Source organism: Eumetopias jubatus, unplaced genomic scaffold, assembly GCF_037043125.1.
Source record: "Eumetopias jubatus isolate StellerSeaLion01/CBP00866 unplaced genomic scaffold, mEumJub1_p1.0 scaffold_15, whole genome shotgun sequence".
NCBI classification, from domain to species: domain Eukaryota; kingdom Metazoa; phylum Chordata; class Mammalia; order Carnivora; family Otariidae; genus Eumetopias; species Eumetopias jubatus.
Genome location: NW_028274821.1, coordinates 89820768 through 89846121, shown reverse-complemented (window position 1 = coordinate 89846121; position 25354 = coordinate 89820768). Strand labels below are relative to the sequence as shown.

Sequence of the window (25354 nt, the reverse complement as noted above, 5' to 3'; positions counted from 1 at the left end):
ATCCTGGGGCCAGCTGGTCGTCTTTTCTGTGGTTGTCCCTGGGAGATGAAGTGGCCAGGCTGTCCCAAGGAAGGGGGCTGGACAGAATGGAATGTCCCAAGGTGGGCCAATGCCAGGGCTGCAGCAGTTCATGGCCCCACGTGCCCAGCACAGTGGGCACCTGCTTCCCCTAGGTTATTCCTCGATGCCCATCCACCCCTAGGGCTTGGGTCTGGCCAAGCTGTGTGACCTTGGGCAAGGCACCCGACTTGTTTGAGGCTCACGGTCCTGAGCTGCAGAATGGAGGAAGCAGCGTCTCTCACCAAGCAGGGGCTGTTATAACTTTTATGACTTTCAGGGTGGTTTGAGCAGAGAGTAAAAGCTTGCAGGGGAGAATTAGGAATTCTTAGGAATTACAACCCTTGGTTGATGGGAGACGTTCCATCTGGAGGCCAGATTAGGGACCTGACCTAGAATGGGGCCCTCATGACACATTTCCCAGTCCAGGCTCACATGGCCTGTTGCCCTGGTCGGTTGCGGTGGTTGGCCACCCCACCTTCCAGCGCTCAGCTGCTGGGCTGCATTGCTAGCCAGATGCTCGACAGCTGCCACATTCCACCCAGTACAGCCCCACCTCTGGGGCCAGAGAGTGGCTCTGCCCACACCAGGCATGACCGGGACTGCATGAGTCACGAGATGTCAAGCCTGAGGTACGTCACCATGGAATGGAGAGGAGGCCTATTCTGCCTCCCCCCACCCCCCGTTGGGATGCTGAGACTGCGCTTTGCTGACCCCCACAGCTTGAGTGGATAGGGGCTTAATGCCAAGAGCAGACATCAGAATGGCCGTGTGCCCCTATCAGCACAGAAACTGGGTGTTGGGGAAGAGGGGCCTGAGGGGCTCAGACCCTATCTATCCCAGGGGTCTTCAAAGAAGCTCGGTCTCCTTGGCACCACCTATACCAGACACTAGTCATCGAACTCCCTATACAGTACCAGCCTCCTGAGCACCAGGATCCAGATAAGCTTTCAGTATATGGCCTCGTACCCAGAGACTCCTGCTATTCTGATTTGGGGGGGGGGGGTGGCCTAAGTTGAGTCTGTCTCTCTTGAAAGTGGAATCAGGGCAGTTTCAAGCTTGTCTCTGTGTTTGTCTGATGACATGGGACTGGGTGGGGGGGGCGTGGGCATTCTCTTCCATCAAGCTCAGGAAGAGCAAAGAAAGCTGCTCTGCAGGGAAAAACAAGACGAGCAAACACGGAAGGAGAAGCAGAGGCAGAGGCAGAGGGAAGGGGCAGGAGAGTCCCACCCCAGGCTGTCCGGAGGCTTGGCAGTCTTTCCCACCCCAGGATTCTAGGAGACCCTCCCATGTCCTCCCGATGAACTCCCCTTTTTAATTTAAACCAACTTGAAAGGGGTTCAGACTATGTGGCCAAGAGCTTAGACTGCACACGCTCCACAATCCATCCTACCCACACGGCCTGGGTTTCTGGAGTGATCAGTGCTGGCCAGGCCCCCCCCCCCCACTCTACGAACCCTGAACGATTGCCCACCCTCCTGCCTCGAATGTTCCCTCTGTCTCCCCACCCTTTAAGGCCTGGCCCAAAGCCCTCCTTCTCCTCCTCCTCCTCATTGGCATTCCTCCCTGAGCCGTTCTGTGCTGCGGGGGGGACACCTGATTTTGAGTTCACCGTGTGCTGTCTCAGTGTCTCCAGCCTGAACCAGATGTCAGCCGAGGGCTCCTCACACTCTTCTAGGCTTTGTCTGACAAATCCCCTGGAGCAGAGGGGAGAGACTAGGTGCCTGTGGTCATGGGACCCTAGCCGAGCCCTCCAGCCAGCCCAATGAGCTCTGTTTTTGCCACCTTCCTACTACTGCAGGTAGGCCAAGGTGGATCACCGAACATTCCTCCACCCACTCCCCGGGCGCTGGGTGTGCACACCCACAGGCCAGGGTAGTGAGTCTGCACCCACAGCCAGGGCCCCTGCTGCCAACCAGCAGGAAAGGACCAAAGGCATTCCACCCAGCTAGTAAAGGGGTCCTTTATTTTCACATTTAACAGAACCAGTCCATGTTGCAGCCTGTTCCCCCTGCCTGTGGCAAGAGCCATGGGAGGTGTGGTGGGCTCCTGAGGCACGGGGCCCGGTGCCGAGGGCCTGCTGTCAGCGGGAGGAGGGCCCCGGGAATGGGGAGGAGCTCCAGGAAGAAATGCCAGGAATCCTGGGCAGAGGCTGGTGGAGGGCCTGCCCACAGGGGGAACTCCCCAGCAGGACAGGCTGGAGTGGCAGCCAGGCCTCCACACCCAGCAGGGGCCTCCCCGGGGGGCAGGTGGGGCCACAGGGCCTCAGGGCCAGTGTCAATCAGTCAAAGGCCGGCTGGGGTCTTGGGGTCCCAACGAGGAGCTCCCCCAGCACCCGAGTCCCCCTGACCCAGGCCCTTGAGGCCCAGCTCTCTGGCTAGGCCACAGGCTGAAAGGAGCACCGGGCCCAGGGCAGGCGATTCCTAGGGTCCCGAGACCAAGCATTCCACGAAGCCAGTGATAACCGTGCAGGGGTGGGCCATCTTCCTGGTGGGCTGAGTAGGCTGCACCACAGCCCTAGAGGTCCCCGGGCCTCAGGTTCCACTGCTGAGACCCCCCCGACTGCTGCTGAGGATCTGGCATCGCTTGGCCTGCCTGGTCCCTCAGCTGCGCAGAGCAGGCGACGGGCGGGTGTCCTGGGATGTCCCGCAGCAGGACAGGGGGCAGTTCCAGGGCTGGGGGCTCTGGCTCTTGCTGAACCCATCCTGGATCTCTGCGGATAGCCCCCCTCAGCCTCTCAGGCCCCAGCTCTGCCTGGGTCCTTGCCTTCCGGCGCAAGAGTGAGTGTGGGGGTGCCGGAGGGTATTTAACATACTCTCCCCCCCAGCACCCAGAGGGGGTGCAGCACAGCCGACGCGCAGTAACCGGCTGTGGACTGAGTGTAATGTGTGCATGCACAGGGGAACTGGCAGACGTGTGTGCATTATGAACACAGGCGTGTCCGCACAATGTGTGCACGTAGGTGTTATTGACACTGGGGTGCACGTGTTTATGCATCACGGCATGGGAGTGCCTGCCCGGGTGAACTGTGTACGTACATTAACTCTGGCAGGCATGGAGGGGACATGGCCATGGATTCGGAAGGCTACGTGAGTAGTCACTTGGGGTGGGGACACGGCAGCAGGCTCCAGGGGGTGTGCCTGCAGGGGTGCACCTGTGCGGTGTGTGTTTCTGACCCGGGCTAGGGCCACAGCAGCGGGGCGGGGGGGTGGGGGTCTGGGTGGCCTTCACTGCCAGTTGGCACAGCTCTGGGGCAGGCTATGCAGAATGGCCTCCAGGTTCTGCTTGTCAGCACGGATCTCAGCAAGGTCGTTCTCGAAGCTCTGGATCTGCAGCTCCTGCTGCTCGGACTCCTGCTGCAACAGCCTCAGTTTCCCCTGCAGGGCCCCCGGTGGGCTCAGCTGCAGCCTCAGGCGCTCCAGGGCCCACTGGGTCTCGTTCAGGGCCTGGGCTGGGGCTTGATGGGTGTCCAGCGACTCTGCAGAGGGGCACGGACAACCTCAGCACAGGCCAGCTCCCTGGCGGGCCCCAGAGCCTGTTCGGCCTCCACCCCCGAGAGCCTGGCCAGCCCAAACCTTCCAGGATTCTGACTGCCCGTGATCCACCAGGAACGCAAGGGACAGAGACGGCAGTGTGCCTGGTCTGGGCACCCCACTGGGTTCACATGAAGACTCTGGAACTTTCCCCCTAGGCAGCAGTGGGCAACTGTTCATTTTTGTCGTGGGTATTACTGTTATTGATAAAAAGGGATGCCCTGTGCGGGTCCTGAGCCCATTTCCTAAAGCCGTGTGTGCACACAGGGTCCCCATGATTCCTGCTGGCTCCAACATACGTGCCCATTTGCCGAGAGCACACATTTACAGACGCCGCCTGTGCTGAGCCGTGGCTAGCCACTGGGGTGAGAATGAGAGCTGGGAGAGCAGATGGGGCAGGAAGGGCTGCTGGCCCCGGTGAGCAGGCAGCGGGGTCTCGTCCTGGCCCAGCACGGGTTAACTCTGTTTGGCGTTCAGTACTTCCCAGAGCCTCTCCAAGCGTAAAACAAGGAGGTGGGGCCGGCCCGGTGCTCACATTTGAACTTGGTGGTGGTGGTGGCGGTGGCGGTGGCGGTGGCATGGAATCCACGGTCTGTCTCCCCCACCTGGCCCTTCTCACCTTGTCATTTAAGGGTGACATTCAACAGGACGACGAGGTTCAGCCAAGTGGGAGAGTAGTGGGGATGGGGAAGTAAGTTCTAAATGGCTTCTAATCCCACAGGATCCCACTGGGGCCCGGGGCTCCCCCGAGCCCCACATTTCCCGGGCAACGAAGGTAGGGGTTGGAGGGTAGGTAGTGGCAAGAGCTGAGGGTGGTGGGGGGAAGTGGCAGGAAGAGGCATTGGGCAGCTGAGCCCTGCCGGCCTGGGCAGATCCCGCTCCCAGCGAAGACCTCCCTCCACGGGGAAGTCCAAACTGCCTGGCCTTCAAGATTCAGGTTCAGGTTGCAGCCACACTCCACCTGCCCCGCGGGGGCTCCCAGGCAGGGTCCTGCTGGGTGCTGTTCACGCCTGCGCCCCCAAGCCAAGCACAGCACTGGCACACACGAATAAATGACAACAGCCAGAGCAGGTTACCCTCGCAGAGCGCCTGCTCCGTGCCGGGCACTGCGGCCAGTACTCTGAGTCTTTGGCGTAGGGCACAGACCAGCAGCTACCAGTGGGCACCCCGAATCAGTTAGACCTGCGTGCGAACCTCAACTTCCCCACTGACTGGCTGTGGGGCCCTGGGCACATCGTTTAAACTCTCTGTGCCTCAGACTGCCTGCCTGCAAAATGGCAAGAGCAGAGAATTCTAGGAAATCACGTGCACGCGTGTGCCTGCAGACACAGTGCGGAACGTGGCGCTTCTTCCCCTTACTGATGATAAGGGCACACGCATGCTGTTATGTAGGTGACCCTGAGGACGTGACACTAAGTGGCAGAAGCCAGTCACAGAAGGACAAATACTGGGTGTGAGTCCACTGACGTGAGGTCCCTAGAGTGTCAAGTTCATAGAGACTGAAGAGAAGATGGGGGTGCCAGGGGCTGGGGGCAGTAGGGAGTTCATGTCTAATGGGTGCCGTGTTTCGGTTTGAGAAGATGAGAAGGTTCTGGAGATGGGTGGCAGGGACGGCTGCACAACAGTGTGAATGTACTTAATGCCACTGAAGTGTGTGCTTAAAGATGGTTAAAACGGCCAATTTTGTGTTATGAGTATTTTACCACAATTTTAAAAAATGCATGCCTACTGTGTCCCCACCCTGCTCCGAGGCCCCCAGGCCTTGCTGGGTGCTCTCCCATTCATCTGAAACGTCTCCTTGCTGAGGCTCATCTCCACTCTTCCTCCTCCCTGGGAGCCGCGGCTCACTGACTCTCACCACACGGCGTGGCAAGCACTTTCTAAATTATACTGGTGTTTACTCCCATTTTACAGATGAGGGAACTGAGGTTCAGGTTTTCCCAGGGTCTCACAGCCAGGGAAGGGAAAGCACCGGACTTGAGTCTTGGTCTGATTCCAAACCAGCACCTGATTCTCGATGCCATCCTTGCTTCTGTGACATCCCCTCTCCTTCTCGGAAACCCTCAGCCACTCAGGGCCCATCTGCTCCTGTGGTCCCTGCAGGTGTTCTGGCTGCTGAGTTTCCCCCCAGCCAGCCCCCCACTCCCCAACCCCCCACCCCCACCCCCGCCAGACTGGCGGCCCCTGGAGGCACACAGTGACACCAGCCCCACCTTGTACGGGGGCCTGGGACTATTTCAAATGCTTGTGGCTGGGGATGGGGGACAGTGGGCAGCTGGGGGCGAGGAGGAAATCTTCTCCAGGACAGGGCCTCATAGAAGCTCCTGGGGGTGCTCCAGGGACCCAGGGGTCTCCTTACCCAGCTTGGCGAGCAGCTCCAACAAGGCCTGGACGTCCTTCTCCAGGGAGGTGCGCGATTCCCAGATCTGCCGCTCCAAGGCATTCAGCCCTGCACCCATCTGGGATGGGAGGGAAAGCTTGAACGGCTCCCTGCTGGCTCGGCGGCCAGGAGGAAATGGGAGTGTTGGGGGGGGGGTCTTGGCACGCGTACATACCAGCTCTGCTTCCTCCAGCTTCTGTCTGCGGGCTTGTGAGGTTAGCACCTGCCGGGAGGCCTGTCGGAATGTGGCCCGCGTCTGGCTGGAGAGGCGGCCTGCCCGGCGGTGCTCCTGCTTGCCCTCCCTGAGCAAGGCCTTGGCAAGCTGGGGGTGGGCAGCAGCGGAGGGAGAAGAGGGTGAATGGACTGAGTCCTTTCAGAGGTAAAGAGCACTGATGGCCATAATGCCAATCGTCGTCAATATGAGCCCGGGGTCATTCATTCATTCCACAAACACAGACCGGACGCTGGCTAGATGCACAGAGCCAGCGGGGGGCTAAAGGGACGCACACGGATTAGACTTTGGCCCCAATTAAAAAACAAGAGCCCAGAAATTTGGGAGAGTAAAGCCAAGCTGACCTAGGTGAGAGTCCTGTTTATGTGACTTAAGTCACTAAACCGGGCTGGTCCTCGGGGTCTTCACCTGTGACGCCAGTGATAACAGTGACATCTATTTCTTAAGGGATCAGCAGGGTCACTTGCATGATGCTCCAGGGCTCCGAGCCTGGGGCCCCCTGAGCCCTCCGTAAGTGCGGAGGGTTCCGCATGGTCTACACGGAAGGGGGCAGATCCGTAGGGACCTCGTTTCACCTACAGAAGGGGCAGCTCTTCTAGGACAGTCCTCCCACAGCCCCAGAAGGCAGGGACGTCACTGTTCTCACACCCATGGCCCTGACCTTAGCACTGTCTTTGGCCAACATCTCGGCTTCCCTGCCCTTCTTCTTGGCACTGGAAGAGACAGACGCTGCGTTTCCCAGCATTCTCTCCGCCTGCTTGGTCTTCTTTCTCAAGTCTGTGAGGAGCCTGCTCCTGATGATGCCTGCCTTCCTCCCCAGTGTGGCCTGGTCCCTGGGCCAAGGAAACTGCCGCTTCATTCCTGCAAACCCGGGGGGGGGGGGCACGGGCTGTGTCAGCAGGGCGGGCTCACCCCTCAAGAGCCTGCCAGGCAGGCAGTCACTGCCTTGGGCCCATAGTCAACGTGAGAGGAGAGGCAGGAGATCTATGTGTAACCTTCTGAGGCTCATCTGGGAAACAAATAATGAGCAAGACGTACTGCTCAGTGAATTCAAAGATTCATATTATATTATGATGTTTGTTAAAATCGCGAGATTGCATGGTTGGCCAATGCCTGGGCCAGGGGTGGGAATGGATGGGGAGCCCCAGCACGGTACCCAGCAGATCCATTCAGCTCTCTTTTTGTGTAGCCCCCTATTCCTAAAAAAGGCTTTGAAGCAGCTTATAGTGATAGGTAAGTCAACCACTGGACCATTAAAGTGAAAAACCAAGGGTCACATGTAACTGGGGGGATGAGGAAGGGAAGAAGAGGGAGTGGGGCGTACCAGAAAATTAGGATAATGACATTACAGCCACTGAATGCTCTATTTACCTCTGAGCTTCCTAGCAACCAAGACAGAAAGGGAAGTATTAACATTTGCATAGGTTTTATTACCTAGTAAGAAGTAGCTTTCCCTCTGTAAAGAAGAGAGACTTTTCCCTTTTCTTTCAGATAAAATTTTAAGGGAAATTGGGAGTCAAATTTTATTTTTTTATTTTTTTTAAGATTTTATTTATTTATTTGACAGAGCGAGAAGAGAGAGAGAGAGAGAGAGCACGTGAGAGGGGGAAGGGTCAGAGGGAGAAGCAGACTCCCCGCTGAGCAGGGAGCCAGATGCGGGACTCGATCTCGGGACCCCAGGATCATGACCCGAGCCGAAGGCAGTCGCTTAACCGACTGAGCCACCCAGGCACCCAATAGTCAAATTTTAAATGAATCAGGCCTTCTAAGGCAGAATATCACATAATTTTCCATGAAGATAACCGAGAAATTAGATCTACTTTGTTTCTTGTATACAAAACTGGTGTTCCTTAAAATGCACTCCGTGGAGTCCTAACTCTATGGGGTATTACTAAACATCAGGAGGAAACATCAAGCTTAAATAGAACCGGGTTTCTTTATTGCAGGACTTCGCAGGGCCTTTACTATCGTAAGGTGCACACTGTATGGCCTCAAGAGGGCACTATAGTAGTGACATTTCCTAAACTTATCCGAACACGAACACAACTCGTGGCAGAGCCTGTCTTGGGCTAGGGGCCCCAGGGCCACACCCTGGGGAAAGCTGTTCCATATTCACTCAGTGCATTTTCCTTTCATCCTGAATACCCACTGAGCACAGGCCAGCTGGTGGTGAGAGAGGGTGTCTCTGAAAAGGGGTAGGAATGGGGAAAAGAGCTTGGGGTTAGCGGTTTGAGATGAGTCCTTGTGTGGACCACGGTACTGCACCAGGGAGGCAAATTTCCACGCAGTACATCCCACAGCGAGAAGGTGATACCTCGTGGGCTAATGAGCACACACCGCTGGAAGTAGGGAAACAGAGGGTGGAAGAGCCCCCTGGCCGGTGAGGGGGTTGCAGCAGATGGTTTAGCAACCCTTACTTGGTTAAGCGACTGCCTTCGGCTCAGGTCATGATCCTGGAGTCCCGGGATCAAGTCCCGCATCGGGCTCCCTGCTCAGCAGGGAGTCTGCTTCTCCCTCTGACCCTCCCTCCTCTCATGTGCTCTCTCTCTCTCATTCTCTCTCTCAAATAAATAAATAAAATCTTAAAAAAAAAAAAAGCAACCCTTACAATTTAATGTTCTAAAGTCCTAATGCTCTACCACTAGTATCACGGAGTTCACACTTTCCTAAACGCTACTCAGAGACAAGCGCTCACAGCCACGCCCTCCCCATCGGAAGCCCCCTGGCCAGTGAGGGGCCAGGCCTTCCAACTGCAGAGAAACCTAGAGAATAGGAAGCACCGACTAGTTCACCCTCTGCCCCAGAGGGCACGGGTCCACGGCTGCAGCCACATCTCTCAGCAGCAGCGGATGGAGTTGGGGCAGAAAGCCGAGAGGACCGCAGAGCCCGACTTCCAGTCTCAGACCCCAGGGGGCCTCTGGGGCTGCCAGTGTTCCTGCCTTACCCAGTTCACTGGGCAGAGCCACAGATAAAGAGTGAGGGGGCTTCTGTCTGGAGCACAGGGGACACCACAGAAGCCTGTTCTGGAGGGGGATGCGGAGCTGGAGAACCCTAACACTGGATGGTTTCTATTCTGCGCACCTCTGACCCCAGGATAGTTATCAATCCCTTTCCTTGGTCTACACATCTATAAAATGGGACCACTTAGCCTTACTTTCCTAAGGCTCAAGGAGACCTGGACTGGCATCAACCCATAACCCCTTTCTAAGGAGAAGTCTGTCTCCTTCCCTGCGGCCTCAGCTGAACCCTGAACCATGGCAGCCATTTGTACCAGGTGACAGGACACCCCCATCAGAGCAGACTAGACCAGGGATGCGCGGCCGAGGGCATCAGAGTCTCTTGGCCCCGCCTGGTTCTGCGTGTGGTCTGATGACTGACAGCCTCGTGGGCGAGACACCGGTGAGTGGTGTGTGAGGGAGAGACAAGCAGCCACGGGAGAGGTCCTGGTTGGGGGTGGGGGTTGGGAAAAGGCTGCTCGGCTTATGCCTTCACAACTGGACTTCTGTCCCCTTCTTGTCCCCAGGGCCAAGCTGGCCTGGCTGAGGCAGGAGTCTGGGTGGCTGTCACGGACATGTGGGTGTCAAGTAGCCTCGGGTTCAGCAAGGCGTGTGTACCTTCCAGGTCAGCCAGCAGGGTCCTGGCTCCGGTGACAGTCAGTGTGGCGGCCTGGACCGATGAGGAAGCCCGGGTCAGGGAGGCTCTGGCCTCTTGGCGTAGCTGGAGAGAGAAGAGAGAAGCTGGGCACGCGGCGCTGCAGGAGACACTGGAGGACGGGAAGAACGATTTCCAGTCTTTGCCCTCCCCGCCCCCCACCCGGCCCCAGGTGCCTGCCTCAAAGGACAGGAGCCCACCTGCGTGAGGGGCTCGGTCTTGTGCAGCATGGCCTGGGCGGTGGCCTGGAGGGTCCGGGCAGCCTCAGTGAGCCTGCGCTCTCTGGACGCGACTGTCTTCTCCAGGGCCTGCACCTTCAGGCTCAGGGCCCCAGCCTGGGACTTCTGAGGCTGCAGGGAGATGGTGGGCTCAGGCAGGGCCTGGTCGGAAGGTCGGAGGGGCAGATCCTCTAGCAGGGCGGGAATGGCGGGGGCAGGGCTGCCTGTGGATCCCGGGAAGTGGAGGGGCCAGGGCAGGGGACGCCAGGTGGGGGAACCTGTCTCTATTCCAGCTCTACCAGTGACCAGAAGTGAGACCTCCCTGACCTGCATTTCCTTCCCCAGGTCCACAATCTCAGCGGAAATCTTGGGGGCGAATGTACTTTCCTGACTTGAGAGAAGCAGAGCTGTTCAGGTACCGCTCATCATCTAGCACCTTCAGCGGCATCTGGGGCCACGCCCAGGGTCAAGCCCGGTAACACCGGCGTAGTACTCTTCACGTCCGGGGTGGGGGCAAGCAAAGACCCCAAAGAAGCAGCTTCGGGCAGGTCAGGTTTTGCCCCAAATCTATTTGTAGAAGCTTAGTCTCTTCCTTAAAGTGCAGTTTCTGAGTTCTGGGATCTCAGGATTGCTGGGCAGACGCGACAGAGCTGATTTATCCAGGGGGCCCACAAGCACTAGGGCCCCCTTGCACATTACTCATGAATCCTCTCCCGGTCCCCGTGGATGCAGCCCTAGGATAACCTAACGGGTGAGTTCTATCTGACAGAGGACCTAACTGCAGCACAAGGCGGGGGGGGGCAAGTCTTTGGCCAAGGTCACAGATCTGGAGCGGGGAGCTGCGGTTTGATCCCACGCCTGTCTGGTGCCTTTGCTAATGCCTCTACGGTGAACCGCGTGGCTTCGCTAGATCATCACAACCAACAACGAAAACTGGCCGAGCGCTAACTCTGTGCCAGGCGGGCGCTCCGCCAAGCCACAGAGGTGGATTATCTTGTTTTAATCGACCGCCACCTAGTTAAAAATAAGCCCCATGATCTGCCAGAGCCCGGGCCGCACCGGTTTCCCAGCTGCCGCATTCTCCCACCCCCACCCCATGCCGAGCTCCGGGGCCGGACTGACCGGTGCTGCAGGGGCGGCCAGCAAGGCCAGGCGCGGGGCTGCGTCTGCACCGACTCGCCGCACGGCGGCCAGCACCCTCTCGGCCTCGGGCTGCGCCTCTGCCACAGCTGTGCCCAGTGCCTTCCGGGCCGCCTGGACCTCCTGGTACCTGAGAGGAGACAGCAGAGGTGGCTCGCAGGGCAGAGGGCACAGGGTGATCCTTCCCTGCGGCTGCCCACCCCCCACAGCCCCGCGCTGGAGCCCTCTTCAGGGTGCACATCCAGCAGCTGGCCTCGGAAACTGGCCGCTACTTGGCCCGCATTCACATGAATGGACGAGGCAGTGGAGGCACACCACATTCTTGTTTCTTCATTCATACCATTCAAGCACTTTTTTCTGAAGGGCCTTGCCCTTGGTTTCCACCCGAGAGTCATCTGTTTTGCAAATGTTGGGAGCCTCTGGCTGAGTCACTAAGTGGAAAGTGCCTGGTGCTGGGGAAGGGACAAAAGCCCAGGCCCTGGTCTTAGCTATGCCCTCAGGTGACCTTGGGCATGCCACTCTCCAGATAAATGGAGAGCCCTGGGCTGCGTGATTGCTCTGAGGCCCCTTTAGCTCCAAGGGGCTGAAGTCAACCCCCTAGAACAGTTCCCTGTCCCGTCCAGCTGATCACACCCTCCCAGCCCATCTCCACCAGGGGCACGGACCTCTGGCTGTCTCTCACCCCTCCCCACTTCTCAGAGAGCCCCTGCCCCCACCCCTGCCCCAGGAGCGGATCACGTGACCTCACCCCACTCATGCTAGTTGGCTGGAGGCAGGCCACCTGACTGGAGGTGGGCCAATTAGATTCTCTCATCTAGGAAGTCAACTTGGGACTTTTGAGAACTTGCTGGGTCTCTCCTGACCCTTTGACTATGGAGGAGAGAAGAGGGTCATCCAGGGAAGCAGAGGCCAAGCTGGAAGCTGGTGCCTGAGAGGAGCCGCCTGGGGACTGGGGGTGGGGGTGGGGGTGCCGCCTGGGATGGGGCTGGGGGATGCGGCAGGGGTGAGAGAGGGAGATGCTGCTCTGGACCCTCCTGGTTCGGGCCCTCGTCCCTTCTCTCCAGAGGCTGAGCTGTACCCCCAGGCAAAGTGGGCCCAAGACCTCAGATATCCTTCTCACCCCCACACAAAGAACGTCAGGACTTGGGAAGGAAGCCAGTTCTGGAACCAGCAGCCTCCCACCAGACCCTGTCAGCTGCAGGAGGCCAATTCAAGCTTCTACCCACACCCGGGGGGGCCTTACCTGTCCTCCAGTTCCCACTGGGCCTGCGAGGCCACTCTACCCTCCACCAGACTCCAGAGAAGCACATAACTGGTGTTGGAGGCGACCAGGGCCCTCCGAGCAGTGGCCTCAATCTTGGCAGTGGTGTCCCTGTGGCTGTATGGAAAAGCCCACCTGACCATCACCAACAGTTCATACAGAAGGGGGCCTATGCCCGAACCCACACCTCCCACCACGTGGGCCTCCCACCAACCCAAACAGAGTCTAGTCCTGAGGGCCAGGCTCCTCTTCTCTCTCCACCTGATACACAGCGAGGATATTCCTGTTACATAGAGTTTATGGCTGTTGTCCTGGCATAATGACCCATCAGATCTTTTATCACACATAAAGTCTCAGTTCGGACAATGATGATATGGTCACCCTAATAAAGCCATCACAGAAGAGAGTGGTCAGGACAGCCTGGGTCTGAATCCAGGCAGGGGGACACCTATGAGGCTGAGCCTAACCCCAGAACCCCCTTGGAAAAGGGCTGGGCTCCCTTCTGGACCAGGCTCCCAGGGCTTTGGGTCTCACCTCCTGGCGAGGGCACGGGCCTCTGTGGCCAGGTGGCTCCAGGTGGTGGGCTGGCCGGGCCCTTCCTGAGGAATCACCTTTGGAGAAGAGAGGGAGAGAGGAGAAACTGATGGCCATCCCCGAAGGGCAAGGGCCTCATTTGGTTAAATTACTGGGAGAACCGGACCGTGCCAGTTATTTTATAAATGCTATATAAAGCCTCAAAGTCAGCACCCGGTGAGCAGAGCCCCGGAATGTGGAAATGACAGAAATGACACCCACTGCTCATTCGATGGGCATTCACTGTCCACATGGAACATGCCTTGTTCTATGTAGACATGATCCCACTGAGTCAGCACAAGGGGCACTGTGTGACCCCCATTCTGCAGATGAGGAAACTGAGCCTCTCCAAAGAAGCACACCCCAGGCCACCAGACAGATCACCAGGTGAGCCCAGGGCAGGTGGTGGGGAGGGGCCCCTGGGGTACCAGAGATTTGAGGACGATGGCTGCCTGCAGAATCTCTTCTTCCGAGGACTCCAGCACTGCATCGAGCTCTGCCAGCTGGATGCAGGTCTTCTCTGCCCGGGCCTGGGCACAGTGGGCACTCCTGCTCAGTGCCCGCAGCTGCTCCCGGGAAGCCTTCACCCCATCCTCGAGGCCTGTCACCTCCTCCAGGAAGGCCTCCTGGGCTCCTGCATGAAGCCCACAAAATCCAGGGGTCACAGAGCAACTGAGATTTCACAATAAAGCGCCCGCCCTCGGGGGCCCCCCCCATCTGTGCCCTGCACTCTGCCTGGGCACAGCTGAACTCCATCACCAGAGCTAAGCACCACCACCAGTCACTTCCAACGGGAAAAGCCTCACCATTTTACAGATGCAAATGCTGAGGCCCAGAAGAGGCCAATCACAGCCCAAGGCCTCCCACACCAGAAGTCAGCTACAGTCAAGCAGCTAGAAGGAATCCAGACCCGCTAGAGCCACAATAAGCAATTCCCGAGTCTGAGACCACAGAAACGCCCCCGACTCGAGTCAGCTCTGTGATCTGCAGTGTGACTCAGTATGGGCTTTTTTTTTTTTTAAGATTTTATCTATTTATTTGAGAGAGAGAGACAGCATGAGAGGGGGGAGGGTCAGAAGGAGAAGCAGACTCCCTGGTGAGTGGGGAGCCTGATGTGAGACTCGATCCTGGGACCCGGGGAGCATAACCTGAGCTGAAGGCAGATGCTTAACCGACTCAGCCGCCCAGGTGCCCCTACTATGGGGTTCTTAACACAGAGCATCTGGAAGTTCCCTATTCTGATAATGAGTGTTGCTAACAGGAGCTCAGCTTACCTACGTCTGGCTGCTAAATGAGCCTAGGTGCTTATGAACATGAAATTATACAGAAGAATCAATTCACTTTCAGGTTTCCCTAAATTGCAGTGTCCCAAGGCCAGATTCCACCTGGCTCTACTAACAGCTTCCCCCCTCATTTAGTCGTTTATTTTCTACGCTGGGGAGCGAATAAAATGGCCAACAGTCAAGACAGCAGAAATGTTACCTGTTCAGCACCTGGGACAGCACCGCAAGGATTATCTGTTGCATGTGTGACTCATTGAATGAACTCAACCCATCCCAACTGAGCTTGTGGTCTGGGTGGGGCATGGGGCTAGATGCTATCGTCAGAGACTAATACTAATAAGGTTACAAAGTACAACTGGGTGGGGGAAATTGAAGGAGAGATCCAGGGGGAGATGAGATTGTCATGGGAAGAGCCCACGTAGTTGTGGAGGTCAGACAGGCTCTCCCAGAAAGTGACTTCGAGGACCAAGCCAAGAGCCTTCGAAGTATCCTGAGAGCAGACTGAAGGGCTCCCAGGGGTGTGTCTGACCAGCCAGACATCCCGTTCTCTCCCACTCTGCTCTCTCACTCTACCTTGCAGCAGGTGGTGGCCCTGGTAGACATCCCCCCGTGGGGCCTCTCCCTGCAGAATGTGCAGTGGTTCCCAGGGCCGGCCACAGTCAGACCCCTGCAGCCACCCCTCCATCAGGGTCAGCCTGGCCTTCAGCTTGGCAGCCTGGAGGAGTCAGGAAAAGAAGGGTGTGTGAGGCTGGTGGCCTGGAAGTCTGGTCTGGACACCTCCCCCTGGCTTCTGCCTGGCCTTCCCTCCCCAACGGTTCCCTTCTCCCATCTTATCCTGGGCGCCAAAGCTGAGGACGCAGCAGACCTTGGAGAACCAGCCTTGCCCACCCCTCCCTCCTACCGGTCCCTTTCCTTCTCACACCCATGGCCCTTGCTGCCATTCAGCCGACCACATCTCTGTTCCACTTAGAGAGGGACAAGAAGGTAATCCCCAGGAGAATCTGTCTGTCCTGCTATATTGCCACAAAGCAGGTACACCTGGATACCTGTTGGCTGAGTGAGCACGCCATGCAATGTCTCCTAGCGCTGTTCTTTTAATCACATGAACAATAACTGCATTTACAGAGCACGTGCTAGGAGCCAGCCATTAGTGCCCACTGGCCACGCACCTGCTTGTGTTCACCCTGTAACCACCCTAAGGGCCAGGGGATGCAGGTCCCGGGCCCTCTCTTTGATTCCAAGAGTCCAGAATGCTCTGAAAGACCACGAGGCTTTCCAGTCCTTATGTGATGGCAAAATCCAGGTTAAAAAAAAAAATTCTAAACTCATTGGGAAGCAAAACTGTTTTGAATGCGGCTGTTTGTGGCCCTTATTTATTTGTTTGGTGTGACTGTTCGCCTGTTTTCCCCCAGACACATCACTGGGTTTGACTGCAGGCCCTGGCCCAGGCACTGCTCGGGGGAAGCTTATGCTCAGTGCCCATCATTGTACGTTTTTAGAGTACCATCACTCTGATGGCTGGCCTCCCCGGTCTCAGGGAAGGGGTTGCAGGTCTGTGTCCACTGTGGAACAGAGAGAGACACCGAAACTTACCAAGGCTGTTACCTGCTCATGGGGACGACGAATGGGGCTGGGGAGGGGAACCCCAGAGCTCATGCTCCTTGACCCCTGCACCACGGCAGCTCCCTGCTCAAAATCCCACTTGTGCCCCAGAACGGGCATGGCCCTCCTCCTGACCCTCCCCACAAAGGGCCATCTATGGTCTCATCCCCCCGAACTTGAGAAAGTATGAGACGTGGGCCTGGGGGCTCGGGAAGGACAGCTGGCGCAAAGCACTGTTCTCCTACCTGCTCAGGAGCCAGGGACAGGCAGGGGTGAGGGCTGAGCAGGGCTGGCAGTGACCCGATGGCTGGGTGGGCACAGGGGGAAGATGACCAATGGCCCCAGAAGGCCTGAGAGCTGGGGGTGAGCAGGCATTTCCCGGTTGCCCGGCACAGAGCTGGTGCTCATGGGAGGGGGTGTGAAGTGATGGGAGGTAAGGCAGGCTCACCTCCTCCTTCACCAGGGCATAGCAGGACGGGCACTCCTGACAGCGTGTGCCACCAGCCGTGAGGAAGAAGTTGTCCTGACAGCGGTCACACTTGTAGCCCACGAAGCCGGGCTTGCACACGCACGTGCCGTTCTTGTGGCATTGGGCCGAGGTGGCGCCCAACGGGGAGCACCTGCAGGCTGAGGGAACCGGGGCAGATGGCATCCCCCCCCCGCAATCGGAACCCCCAGGGCCCCTGCATCCTCACACCTGGATGCTCCAGACCCCCCAGGGCCAGCTCGACTACACTCCTGGGTCCTTCCCGGGACACTGAGTCAGAAGGTCAGAGGTGATGACTGACTTGTTTCAGTGTCCCTGCGTCTGAGAAGCAGCCATGTTTAGGAACGGCCAGGCAGTCCAGCTGCGCGAATATGGACGCTGAGGCCCAGAGAGGTGACTCGATGGCCCCAGCACACGGAAACTGAGCAGTGGAGCCTGGGGCTAGATTTTTGGTCCCCTACGCTCTCTCACTCCACATTTCTACACCGCTTTTAAGAAGATAGGCCTGCGGCCAATCTTCCCTTCTCTGCCACATGGCTGGCGTCCCATGGCTCCTGTCCAGAAACCTCAGACCCCACCCTCCAGGCAGCCGGGAAGCACCCGGCCTCCTCACCTCGGCAGCCCTTGATGGAGAAGCTGAAGAAACCCAGCTGGCATCTGTCGCAGGCCTGGCCCTCAACCCCGGGGCGACAGGGGCACTGCCCAGTCTCGGGGTGGCACCGGTCCTCCTGGGAGCCCAGCGGGTGACACTTGCAGCTAGGATGGGGAAGGAACCCAGGTCGGAGACAAGCTCTGAGCCGCTTCCCACCCAGCCTCGGCTGGCCGCAGCCCATGAGGGGCCTCCGGATCACACTCTCCACCCACGAGGCCCCATCGCCACATGGCTACAGGTCCAACGGCTTTCCCAGAGCTCTGTCCTGGGAAGCACCGTCTCACAAAAATGCTACCCCCACCTCCCAAAAAAGGCTATGGGGACTTAGAAATCTTGCAGATTATGCCCCTCTGTTGAAAAGTCACAACGCAATTAGCATATTAAAGGCACTGAGGAGTCTTGCAAGGAAGAAGCCTGGTTGCTGCACTGGGCATTTCCCTGGGGTCCTCCACTGCTCCCTAAAGACACTTTCTAAGGTGCTGCTCTGGTCAAAAAGGCCACAGAGCTTCAGCGTCACTGAGCGGGGAGAGACCAAACCGGCCCTCTGCCCACCCGGACGTCCCTCAGGGCTGCTCTTGGCCTGCATCCTGGGCTGGCAGGGCCACGAGTCTGACCCCTCAAGGGACCATCCCTTTGCCCCCCTTTGGGGCAGGGCACAGTGTCCCTGGCAGTGGGCCTGGAATGACACATTCTAAGCCAGGCCCCCCTCTGGGGGCTCCCGGGGACTTCTTCCATCCTGGAGACACACCCAGGGGAAGGGCACCCGCGGCCTCACCCCACCCACCTCTGGCAGCCCCTCCCGGGCTGGAGGTCGTAGAAGCCAGGGCTGCAGCGGCCACAGTCCCGTCCCGTCACGTGAGGCAGGCAGGGGCACTGGCCGGTCTCCGGGTGGCAGGCTCTCTGCTCACTGATTGAGCCCTCGGGGTGGCAGCTGCAGGCTGGGAATGGAAGCAGAAATGGTGTTGGAGAATCACACAGATCATCGGCCCAACCTTTGGGGGTCCAGGAGAAGATGGGGAGCCCATGGAGATGCCTCACATTCAACACAGACTCCTAAGCCTTTTCTGGAAAAAGGCTCTAGGGCCGGGCTCAACTCTCACCCCATTTCCTATGTCCTCGGAGAGACAGCCTAGAATCCTCATGGCTGCAGATGGTTCTTCTGAACCTGCCCTGAACCCCAGCCAGCTGGGGAGAACGCCAGAGACCAGGCCAGGGAGTCACGGGTGGAGCCGGGTGCCCACTGTTTTGGGTCACTTGACCCTGCTCTCCTGGGCTCCACAGAACGAGAGGCCGGCTTCCTCACGTGATGAAAGGGCTCTGGAGCAAGTAAGTTTGGGGGAAATGCTGGGCTTCTCCCTCCAACACTTCTGGAGGCCTTCCATGGGCCGAGGCACGCCGTGGCCCTCTGAGCGGGGACAGGGGGCTGAGTGCTAACCCAGGCGGGGGAGAGGAATAGCCTGATGGAAGCCCAGGGGCAGCACAAACGTGATGGGTGCTGTTCACCACGGAGGACAGTCATAGGCGCTAACTGTGGGCCTTGAGGTAAGTGCTAAATTATCAAGGCAAAAAAAAAAAAAAAAAAAAAAATCACAGGATCGGCATTGATTAGATCGAGGCTGAGAGAGACCTTGACCTTGGACGAGAGCAAACTCCTAGACCTTCCAGGCAAGGGGACAGAGAAGGTGAGGAATCTGCCTGAGGTTGCACAGCCCCCCCAAGTTGCGGGCTGGGTCTGGTGGAGAGCGGCCCCCACCCTGCCCCACCCGCTGGGCGGGAGGTGGGTGCTCACGCGTGCATCTGTCTGCAGGCCGACGGGCCAGGGAGCTGCCGTAGAAGCCGTCCTGACAGCGTTCACAGTGGGCACCTGTCGTGTGGTGCAGGCAACGCAGGCAGTGGCCAGACAGGGGGTCGCAGTTGCCCACGGCGTTGGGGTCCACGTTCCCACTGCACTGGCACCGCCGGCAGGGCTGGGGAGCCCCAGAGAGCCCCAGAGGGTCCCCAAAGTAGCCGTCATCACAGAGCTCACAGCGCCGCCCTGGGGGAGGGAGATGGCTGTGTGTGGAGGGGCAGGCACGCGGCACGCGGCACGTGAGGCTGCCGGGTCCCCAGGCGGGGAGGGCGGGCGTCCCTCGGGCCTCCCAGTGCAGCAGAGCATGGGCTCCGGGGCCAGGGCCCAGCTCAGCCATCAGCGGGCTGTGTGGTCTTGGGCAAGCCCCTGTGCCTCTCTGAACTCGGGCTCCTCGTCTGCAAGGCGGGGACTATAATGGCAGCACCTCCGAGGGCTTGGTGAGGTAAGTGCTCAGCTTCTGGCACCTGCTAAGTGCTCAGCAGCAGGGCCGGTCCCCGCCTGGTCATTGTCCCCACCCTCCTTAGCACCACAGCCACCATCTTCTTCCTCAGCAAGGCCCGCAGGATGCTGCCGTGGTGAAGGCGGGGGCTGGTGCCCACCCGGGCACCCCTCCCAGGGGGTTGTTCCCTCCGCACACTGCAGCGCCCTGCTCCCCAAAGTCCTCCCTCAGGCGCAGCTCAGCCTGGGCCAGACTGAACTTCTACAACTGTCCACACCCACCGAGGGGGCTCCCCTCACGTCTGTAGACCGGGGGGGGAGCCAGAAAATGTGGGGAAGGTTAGGGAACAGAGGCACAGCACGATGGCAGGGTGGGGTGCAGGGTCCCCAGGGGGGACCTGGCTCTGTCCTTGGGGCCCCTGCCCCGCCCCCCTCCTGCGGCTGGCTGTGGGGAGCTGCTTCCAGAGCAGAGCGCTCCCCAGCAAAGCAGGCGCTTGACAGGACCGGTGTAATGGCCCATCCTGAGGCAGCCAGTCACCACACATACAGTCAGATGTCTGAGAACCTTGGCAACATTATGTCAATGAAACAAGCCAGACACAGAAGGACAAACATTGGAGGATTCCACTCACATGAGGTCCCTGGAAGAGTCAAATGCAGAGAGACAGGAAGTAGAACGGTGCTTACTGCGGGGCGGGGGGGGGGGCTGTTTAATGGGGACAGAGTTTCTGTTTGGGAAGATGTTCTGGAGACAGATGGCAGGGACAGCTGCACAAGAGTGTGACTGTGCTTATGCTGCTCAACTATATGCTTAAAAATGGTTAAAGCGACACATCTTATGTTATACGTTTTTTGCCATAATTTAAAAAATTATTAATGGAATATACAAAAAAAATCAATCATTGAGTTGTATACTTTAAGTGGGCGAACTGTAGGGTACGGAATAGTATCTCAAAAGAGCTGTTAAAAAGAATCAGGTGTTGGGGCGCCTGGGTGGCTCAGTCGGTTGAGCGACTGCCTTCGGCTCCGGTCATGATCCTGGAGTCCCGGGATCGAGTCCCGCATCGGGCTCCCGGCTCGGTGGGGAGTCTGCCTCTCCCTCTCACCCTCTTCCCTCTCGTGCTCTCCATCTCTCATTCTCTCTCTCTCAAATAAATAAATAAAATCTTTAAAAAAAAAAAAAGAATCAGGTGTTGAGGGTGGCCCCGGGTCCTGGAGCGGGGCCTGGGGGAGTTTCTGCCTTATACAACATCTGGCAACATGTTTCAAAAGCTGAAAGTTTGGGGCGCCTGGGTGGCTCAGTTGGTTAAGCTCCACCTTCGGCTCAGGTCATGATCCCAGGGTCCTGGGATCGAGCCCCGCATCGGGCTCCCTGCTCAGCGGGGAGCCTGCTTCTCCCTCTCCCTCTGCTGCTCCCCCTGCTTGTGCTCACGCTCACTCAGACAAATAAATAAATAAATAAATAAATAATCTTTTAAAAAAGTAAAAGCTGAAAGTTTAATCAGAGGTTTTCGACCTTAACCGTGTATCAGAATTAGCCAATTAGCCAGAGCACTTGTTACGCATATAGATTCTCAGGGTCCATCTCGAGCTATTAAATCAGGCTCTATGGGGCCAGGGCCCAGAAGGGGATTTTCAAAAAGCTCTCCTGGACATGCTCAATCACTCAAGTTCTGCCAGGAACCCACAGCAGCCTGGGGCCCTGGCCGTGTTCTGAGAGGTCAGGCCTGCCACTCCTAAGCTAGCCCCACCCCCATCGGTCACACTCCAAACCCGGGACCCCACTCCTGGAGCCCAGGACAGAGGCAGGGCCCCAGGGCACGAGCCACTCACCTCTCTGGCCCAAGGGGCAGTGGGTACACACCACCTCCCCGCTCTCTGGGATGGCTGTGCAGGCTGACCGTCCGGGGCATGGGCAGGGCTGACAGTCATCGGCCTGGCCTGTGAAGGGGTTGCCATAGAAACCTGGCAAGCAGCGCTCACAGGATGGGCCCTCGGTGTGGTGGCCACACAGGCAGATCCCTGAGAGGCAAGAAAAGCACCTGGTTACGACCACCTGAGCCCAGATGCTCAGAGACGGGGTCACCTTGGCGGGAGGGGTCACAGAGCACATCTCCAGCAGAACTGAGTTGGGAACCTTCCAAGGCGGGAGCAGCACAGCCTGGGGAGAAAAAGTCTACCACTTACTGACCGTGTGGAGCTGCGGAAACCATCTAACACCCTGTGCCTCAGTGTCCCCATCTGCAAGATGGACACAACAAGGGCTCTGACCTCGAGGGTTTTCGTCAGGATGCAGCCAGAGTGCCCCGCACAGTCCCCGGCTCACAGAATGATCCAGGACTCTTAGCGTTGGTATTTTGTATTCCAAAACCTATCAGCGACCCAACAGATGGCACATCCGTGTCTACACTTACGGTTTTCCTGCCCCTTCCTCTGTGTTCTCTTAACCTCAGGGGCCAAAGAGCGACAGAGACCCAGGAGTCTGTTCCTGACAGGAGTTTGCAAGGAGGCTCCCCGTGTATGGGGTCTGCAGGTTCCCGGAGGTGGCCTGGTCTCATGGAACAGACCCCCGCCCCCACTCGTTGCTCATGCTGGGAGATGGTGCAAACTCCCTTCTCCAGCACCTGGAGTCTGATCAGAGCCTGTGCCCTGGGGAAGGGAGGCACCATGGCCAGGGACTGAGGGAGGAGCCCCGCTGAGAAGGGCTCAGTGATGCAAGACCACCGCTTCCAGGAGGGCTGGCAGCACCCAATGGGGTGGGGGGAATAGAGGAAATTCAGGGTGGCCAATCCAGGGGGGGACCATCATGCCCATGCTGCTTTCGTCTGGTCGCTGCCTCGGCCCACACCCCTGTGCTCACTCTTTCTATCCAGTGTGAGCAGCTGTGGCCTCGCTGCCCATCTGACGGGTGAGGACCTGCCCAAACGGAGCAGGAAGTCACGGGGTGGCGAAAGGCTCCGAGGGGTGACGGACCGGCCGTGCATCACACTTCCTCAGTAGGGGCCACCTGGAACAGTGCCCGGAAGCATTGGGAGGCCTCATCTGGGCTCGATTAGTGATGCCTGCCTCAGCCAAAGACTGGAGGAGCCCCCTGGTAAGTAGTGTGTGTCTGTGTGTCTGTCCATGCTAGCTAGTCTGCTGATTCCCAGGCTGCTGTCCTTTGTCTGCTCCAGTGCAGGCATTTCCCTTCTCAGAGACCACCCCCCCGCCCCCACCGCTCCAGGAGGGCAGCAGGAGGGCCTGGGTGTGGAGAGAGGCCCCATCCAGCAGCTCCTGCCTGGTGACCTTGCTCGAGGGCTCTCTCTGCGTTTCCTTGGCTATAAGTGGGGGAAGAACTGCTGGTAGTGAACTTGTGGCAGGAGCAGCTCTGCTACCTACCTGCTGAGAGGCCACCCTGCACCTTGGGCCCCTCACCTGTAAGATGGGACACTAACGGCCAGAGTCAACGATGTAGTGTATAGAGAGGTCCTGGCATGGGGAGGAACCTGATGACACCATTTCATGAGTATTGCTCTTGGTGATCACCCGCGCATGCACACAGCTGACCCTGCTCAGGTCATCGGCTGTGCTGGGTGTAGCCCAGGGGCCTTGTGGATGGGGTGCCAAGACTCACCTGTGTGGGGGTCACAGGTGCCATGCTGGCTGCACGTGCAGGGGACACAGGCGGTATAGGGACCCCCCAGTGGTGTCTCCCTCTTGTATCCCGGAGCACAGGATTCACAGAACTGGCCTGTGTACCCCTTGGGACATGAGCAGGTCTCCACCCAGGAGGCTGGGGGGGAGAGCCCCCGCTGGGCGGATATGAGCCGGACCTCGGTCAGGAACACCTGGCCTGCAGAACGAGAATAGAGAGGAAGAGAGTTATGGGCACACACTCTGGCCCCCCAAGACCTTCCTATTCACATACGTAACAGGCAAAGGGAGGGTTATTGGCCCACATACAGAAAGGCAGTCTATGAGTCAATTACAATTTAAAAAAAACAAAGGACAAAGGAAAAATAAGGTAATTTTCAGAACGAAAAATGGATATGGCTGGGAATTCTATGGAAAGACATTCATTCTCATGGGTTTTTAGAGATATGTAAATTTAAACAAGGAGGATACCATTCACGCCCCTCAGATCGGTAAGCATTTAAAGATCAATGACAGGAGGGGTGCCTGGGTGGCTCAGTCAGTTAAGCATCTGTCTTTGGCTCAGGGAGAAGCAGATGCCCCACTGAGCGTGGAACCTGACACAGGGTTTGATCATGGTCATGATCTTGGGGTCCTGCGATCGAGCCCTGTGTCAGTTTCCACGCTCAGTGGGGCGTCTGCTTCTCCCTCTCCCTCTGACCCTCCCTCAGCTCATGCTCTCTCTCTCTCAAAATAAATAAAATCTTTAAAAATAAATAAAGATCAATGACAGGAAAGATGGTGTGAGGAACTCATGGGTTCTGGTTTCTTTTTCCTTTTTTTTTTTTTAAAGATTTTATTTGAGAAGGAGAGTGAGTGAGAGAGAGAGAGCACAAGGAGGGGGAGGAGCAGAGTGAGAGGGAGGAGCAGACTCCCCGCTGAGCAGGGAGCCCGCCCCAGGGATGTGGGGCTTGATCCCGGGACTCGGAGATCATGACCTGAGCCAAAGGCAGACGCTTAATTGAGGGTTCTGTTACTAGTGACGCAAGAGAGCCCCTATCAGACCAACCTTCCTCCAGAAAACTAGAATCTTAGGGCAAAATATAACAATGATCCACCAACCCTGGAGAAGAACCAGAGCAGGTAGACAGTGGAGGAGGGTGGACACGTGCCCTGAGAACAAAGATTGGTACAGCCTTTCTGTAGGACAATCTGGCAGCAGGTATCAAAACTTAAAATGTGCCCTCTTTGACCTAACACCGAACATTTCCATTTTGAGGAATTGATGCTACAGACAGACTTGCACAAGGAGACAAAGACCTTTCTATGGAGCTCTTCCCTGTTCTCTGCAGCACTGTTTGCATAGTGAAAAACCAGAAACCACTTCAATGTCTAGGAATAGGGGGATGGTTGAAACTTTAGGGAGCATCTATACCATGGAACAATAAGTGGTGGACGGACAACCAGCCTTTTCTATGTGTAAGACAAGTAACGGCCTCCAAGACACATTATTCGCTGAAAAAAAGCAAGTGCATGGAGAGAGATAGCCCAGAACATCATCAGTGGGAAAAGGAGGTCTGGGGCTGGCGGAGGGGCGGAGAGAGGGACGGTCGGTATGCCCACCTGCCTCTCCAGTTTGCCCCGGCACCCAGCACAGGCCCGGCCTAAGTAGGTGCTTTGTGAACATCTGTTAACTGAAGACTGAGTGAGTGGCAGAAATGAAATTCCTTCAAGAAGGCTCATCAGGGTGACCTGGGGATCAGGGAGGCTTTGGGGAGCACAGGCAAGGATGATGGGGTTGAAGCTCCAAAGAGAACGAGGGAGCTGAGGCAGGAGGGGCTGGGTTACAACCCCCAAGCCTGGACTTGAAGCGGCCCCAGAAGTCAAGGTTCTCAAAAGTAGCCAATCACTCCCTAGAAGCAAGTTGTGGCTGTTCTGGTTGTCACAATGATGGGGAGACAAGGCCCAGGGCTATCAGACACCCTGACATGAGCAGAAATAAAAATAAACATAAAATTTTTTTATTTATTTGACAGAGAGAGCACAAGCAGGGGGAGTGGGAGAGGGAGAAGCAGGCTTTCCGCTGAGCAGGGAGCTCGATGCCGTGCTTAATCCCAGGACCCCGGGATCATGACCTGAGCCGAAGGCAGACGCTTAACGACTGAGCCACCCAGGCACCCCACCCCCATGACTTTCAAATGTCCGTCTGGATGCCAAAAGGGGCAGGGGTGCCCCTTTGCAAACATGTGAGCCCAGACTCCAACTCCATTAATTAAACATTAGCACAAGGCATTTCTGAATGTTTAGGTGTACATGGGATTGTCTAGTAACGCAGGTACTGTTAACGTGGAGGGAACGCCATGCTTTGTGATGCTGAGAATCTTCC

At 57.5% G+C, this 25354-nt stretch overlaps 1 protein-coding gene across 2 annotated transcripts in view; it reads right to left on the bottom strand.

Moving 5' to 3' along the window:
• Positions 1-2037: 2037 nt before the first annotated feature.
• LAMC3 (laminin subunit gamma 3) overlaps positions 2038-25354 on the bottom strand; it is a 57316-nt gene continuing 33999 nt past the window's right edge. Inside the window, exons 12-28 of one of the 2 annotated variants that reach the window (XM_088018911.1) lie at positions 22970-23188; positions 21190-21378; positions 18859-19104; positions 17854-18007; positions 17031-17173; positions 16379-16557; positions 14902-15043; positions 13474-13679; positions 13007-13083; positions 12455-12589; positions 11194-11341; positions 10054-10233; positions 9817-9919; positions 6864-7063; positions 6146-6292; positions 5950-6049; positions 2038-3535 (exon numbers count right to left, since the gene is read on the bottom strand). In XM_088018911.1, coding sequence (XP_087875037.1) covers positions 3285-3535; positions 5950-6049; positions 6146-6292; positions 6864-7063; positions 9817-9919; positions 10054-10233; positions 11194-11341; positions 12455-12589; positions 13007-13083; positions 13474-13679; positions 14902-15043; positions 16379-16557; positions 17031-17173; positions 17854-18007; positions 18859-19104; positions 21190-21378; positions 22970-23188 — 2819 coding nt within the window. In that variant the 3' untranslated portion in view covers positions 2038-3284. The remainder of the gene's footprint in view (positions 3536-5949; positions 6050-6145; positions 6293-6863; positions 7064-9816; positions 9920-10053; positions 10234-11193; positions 11342-12454; positions 12590-13006; positions 13084-13473; positions 13680-14901; positions 15044-16378; positions 16558-17030; positions 17174-17853; positions 18008-18858; positions 19105-21189; positions 21379-22969; positions 23189-25354) is intronic. The other variant, XM_028090585.2, reaches the window with a different exon arrangement.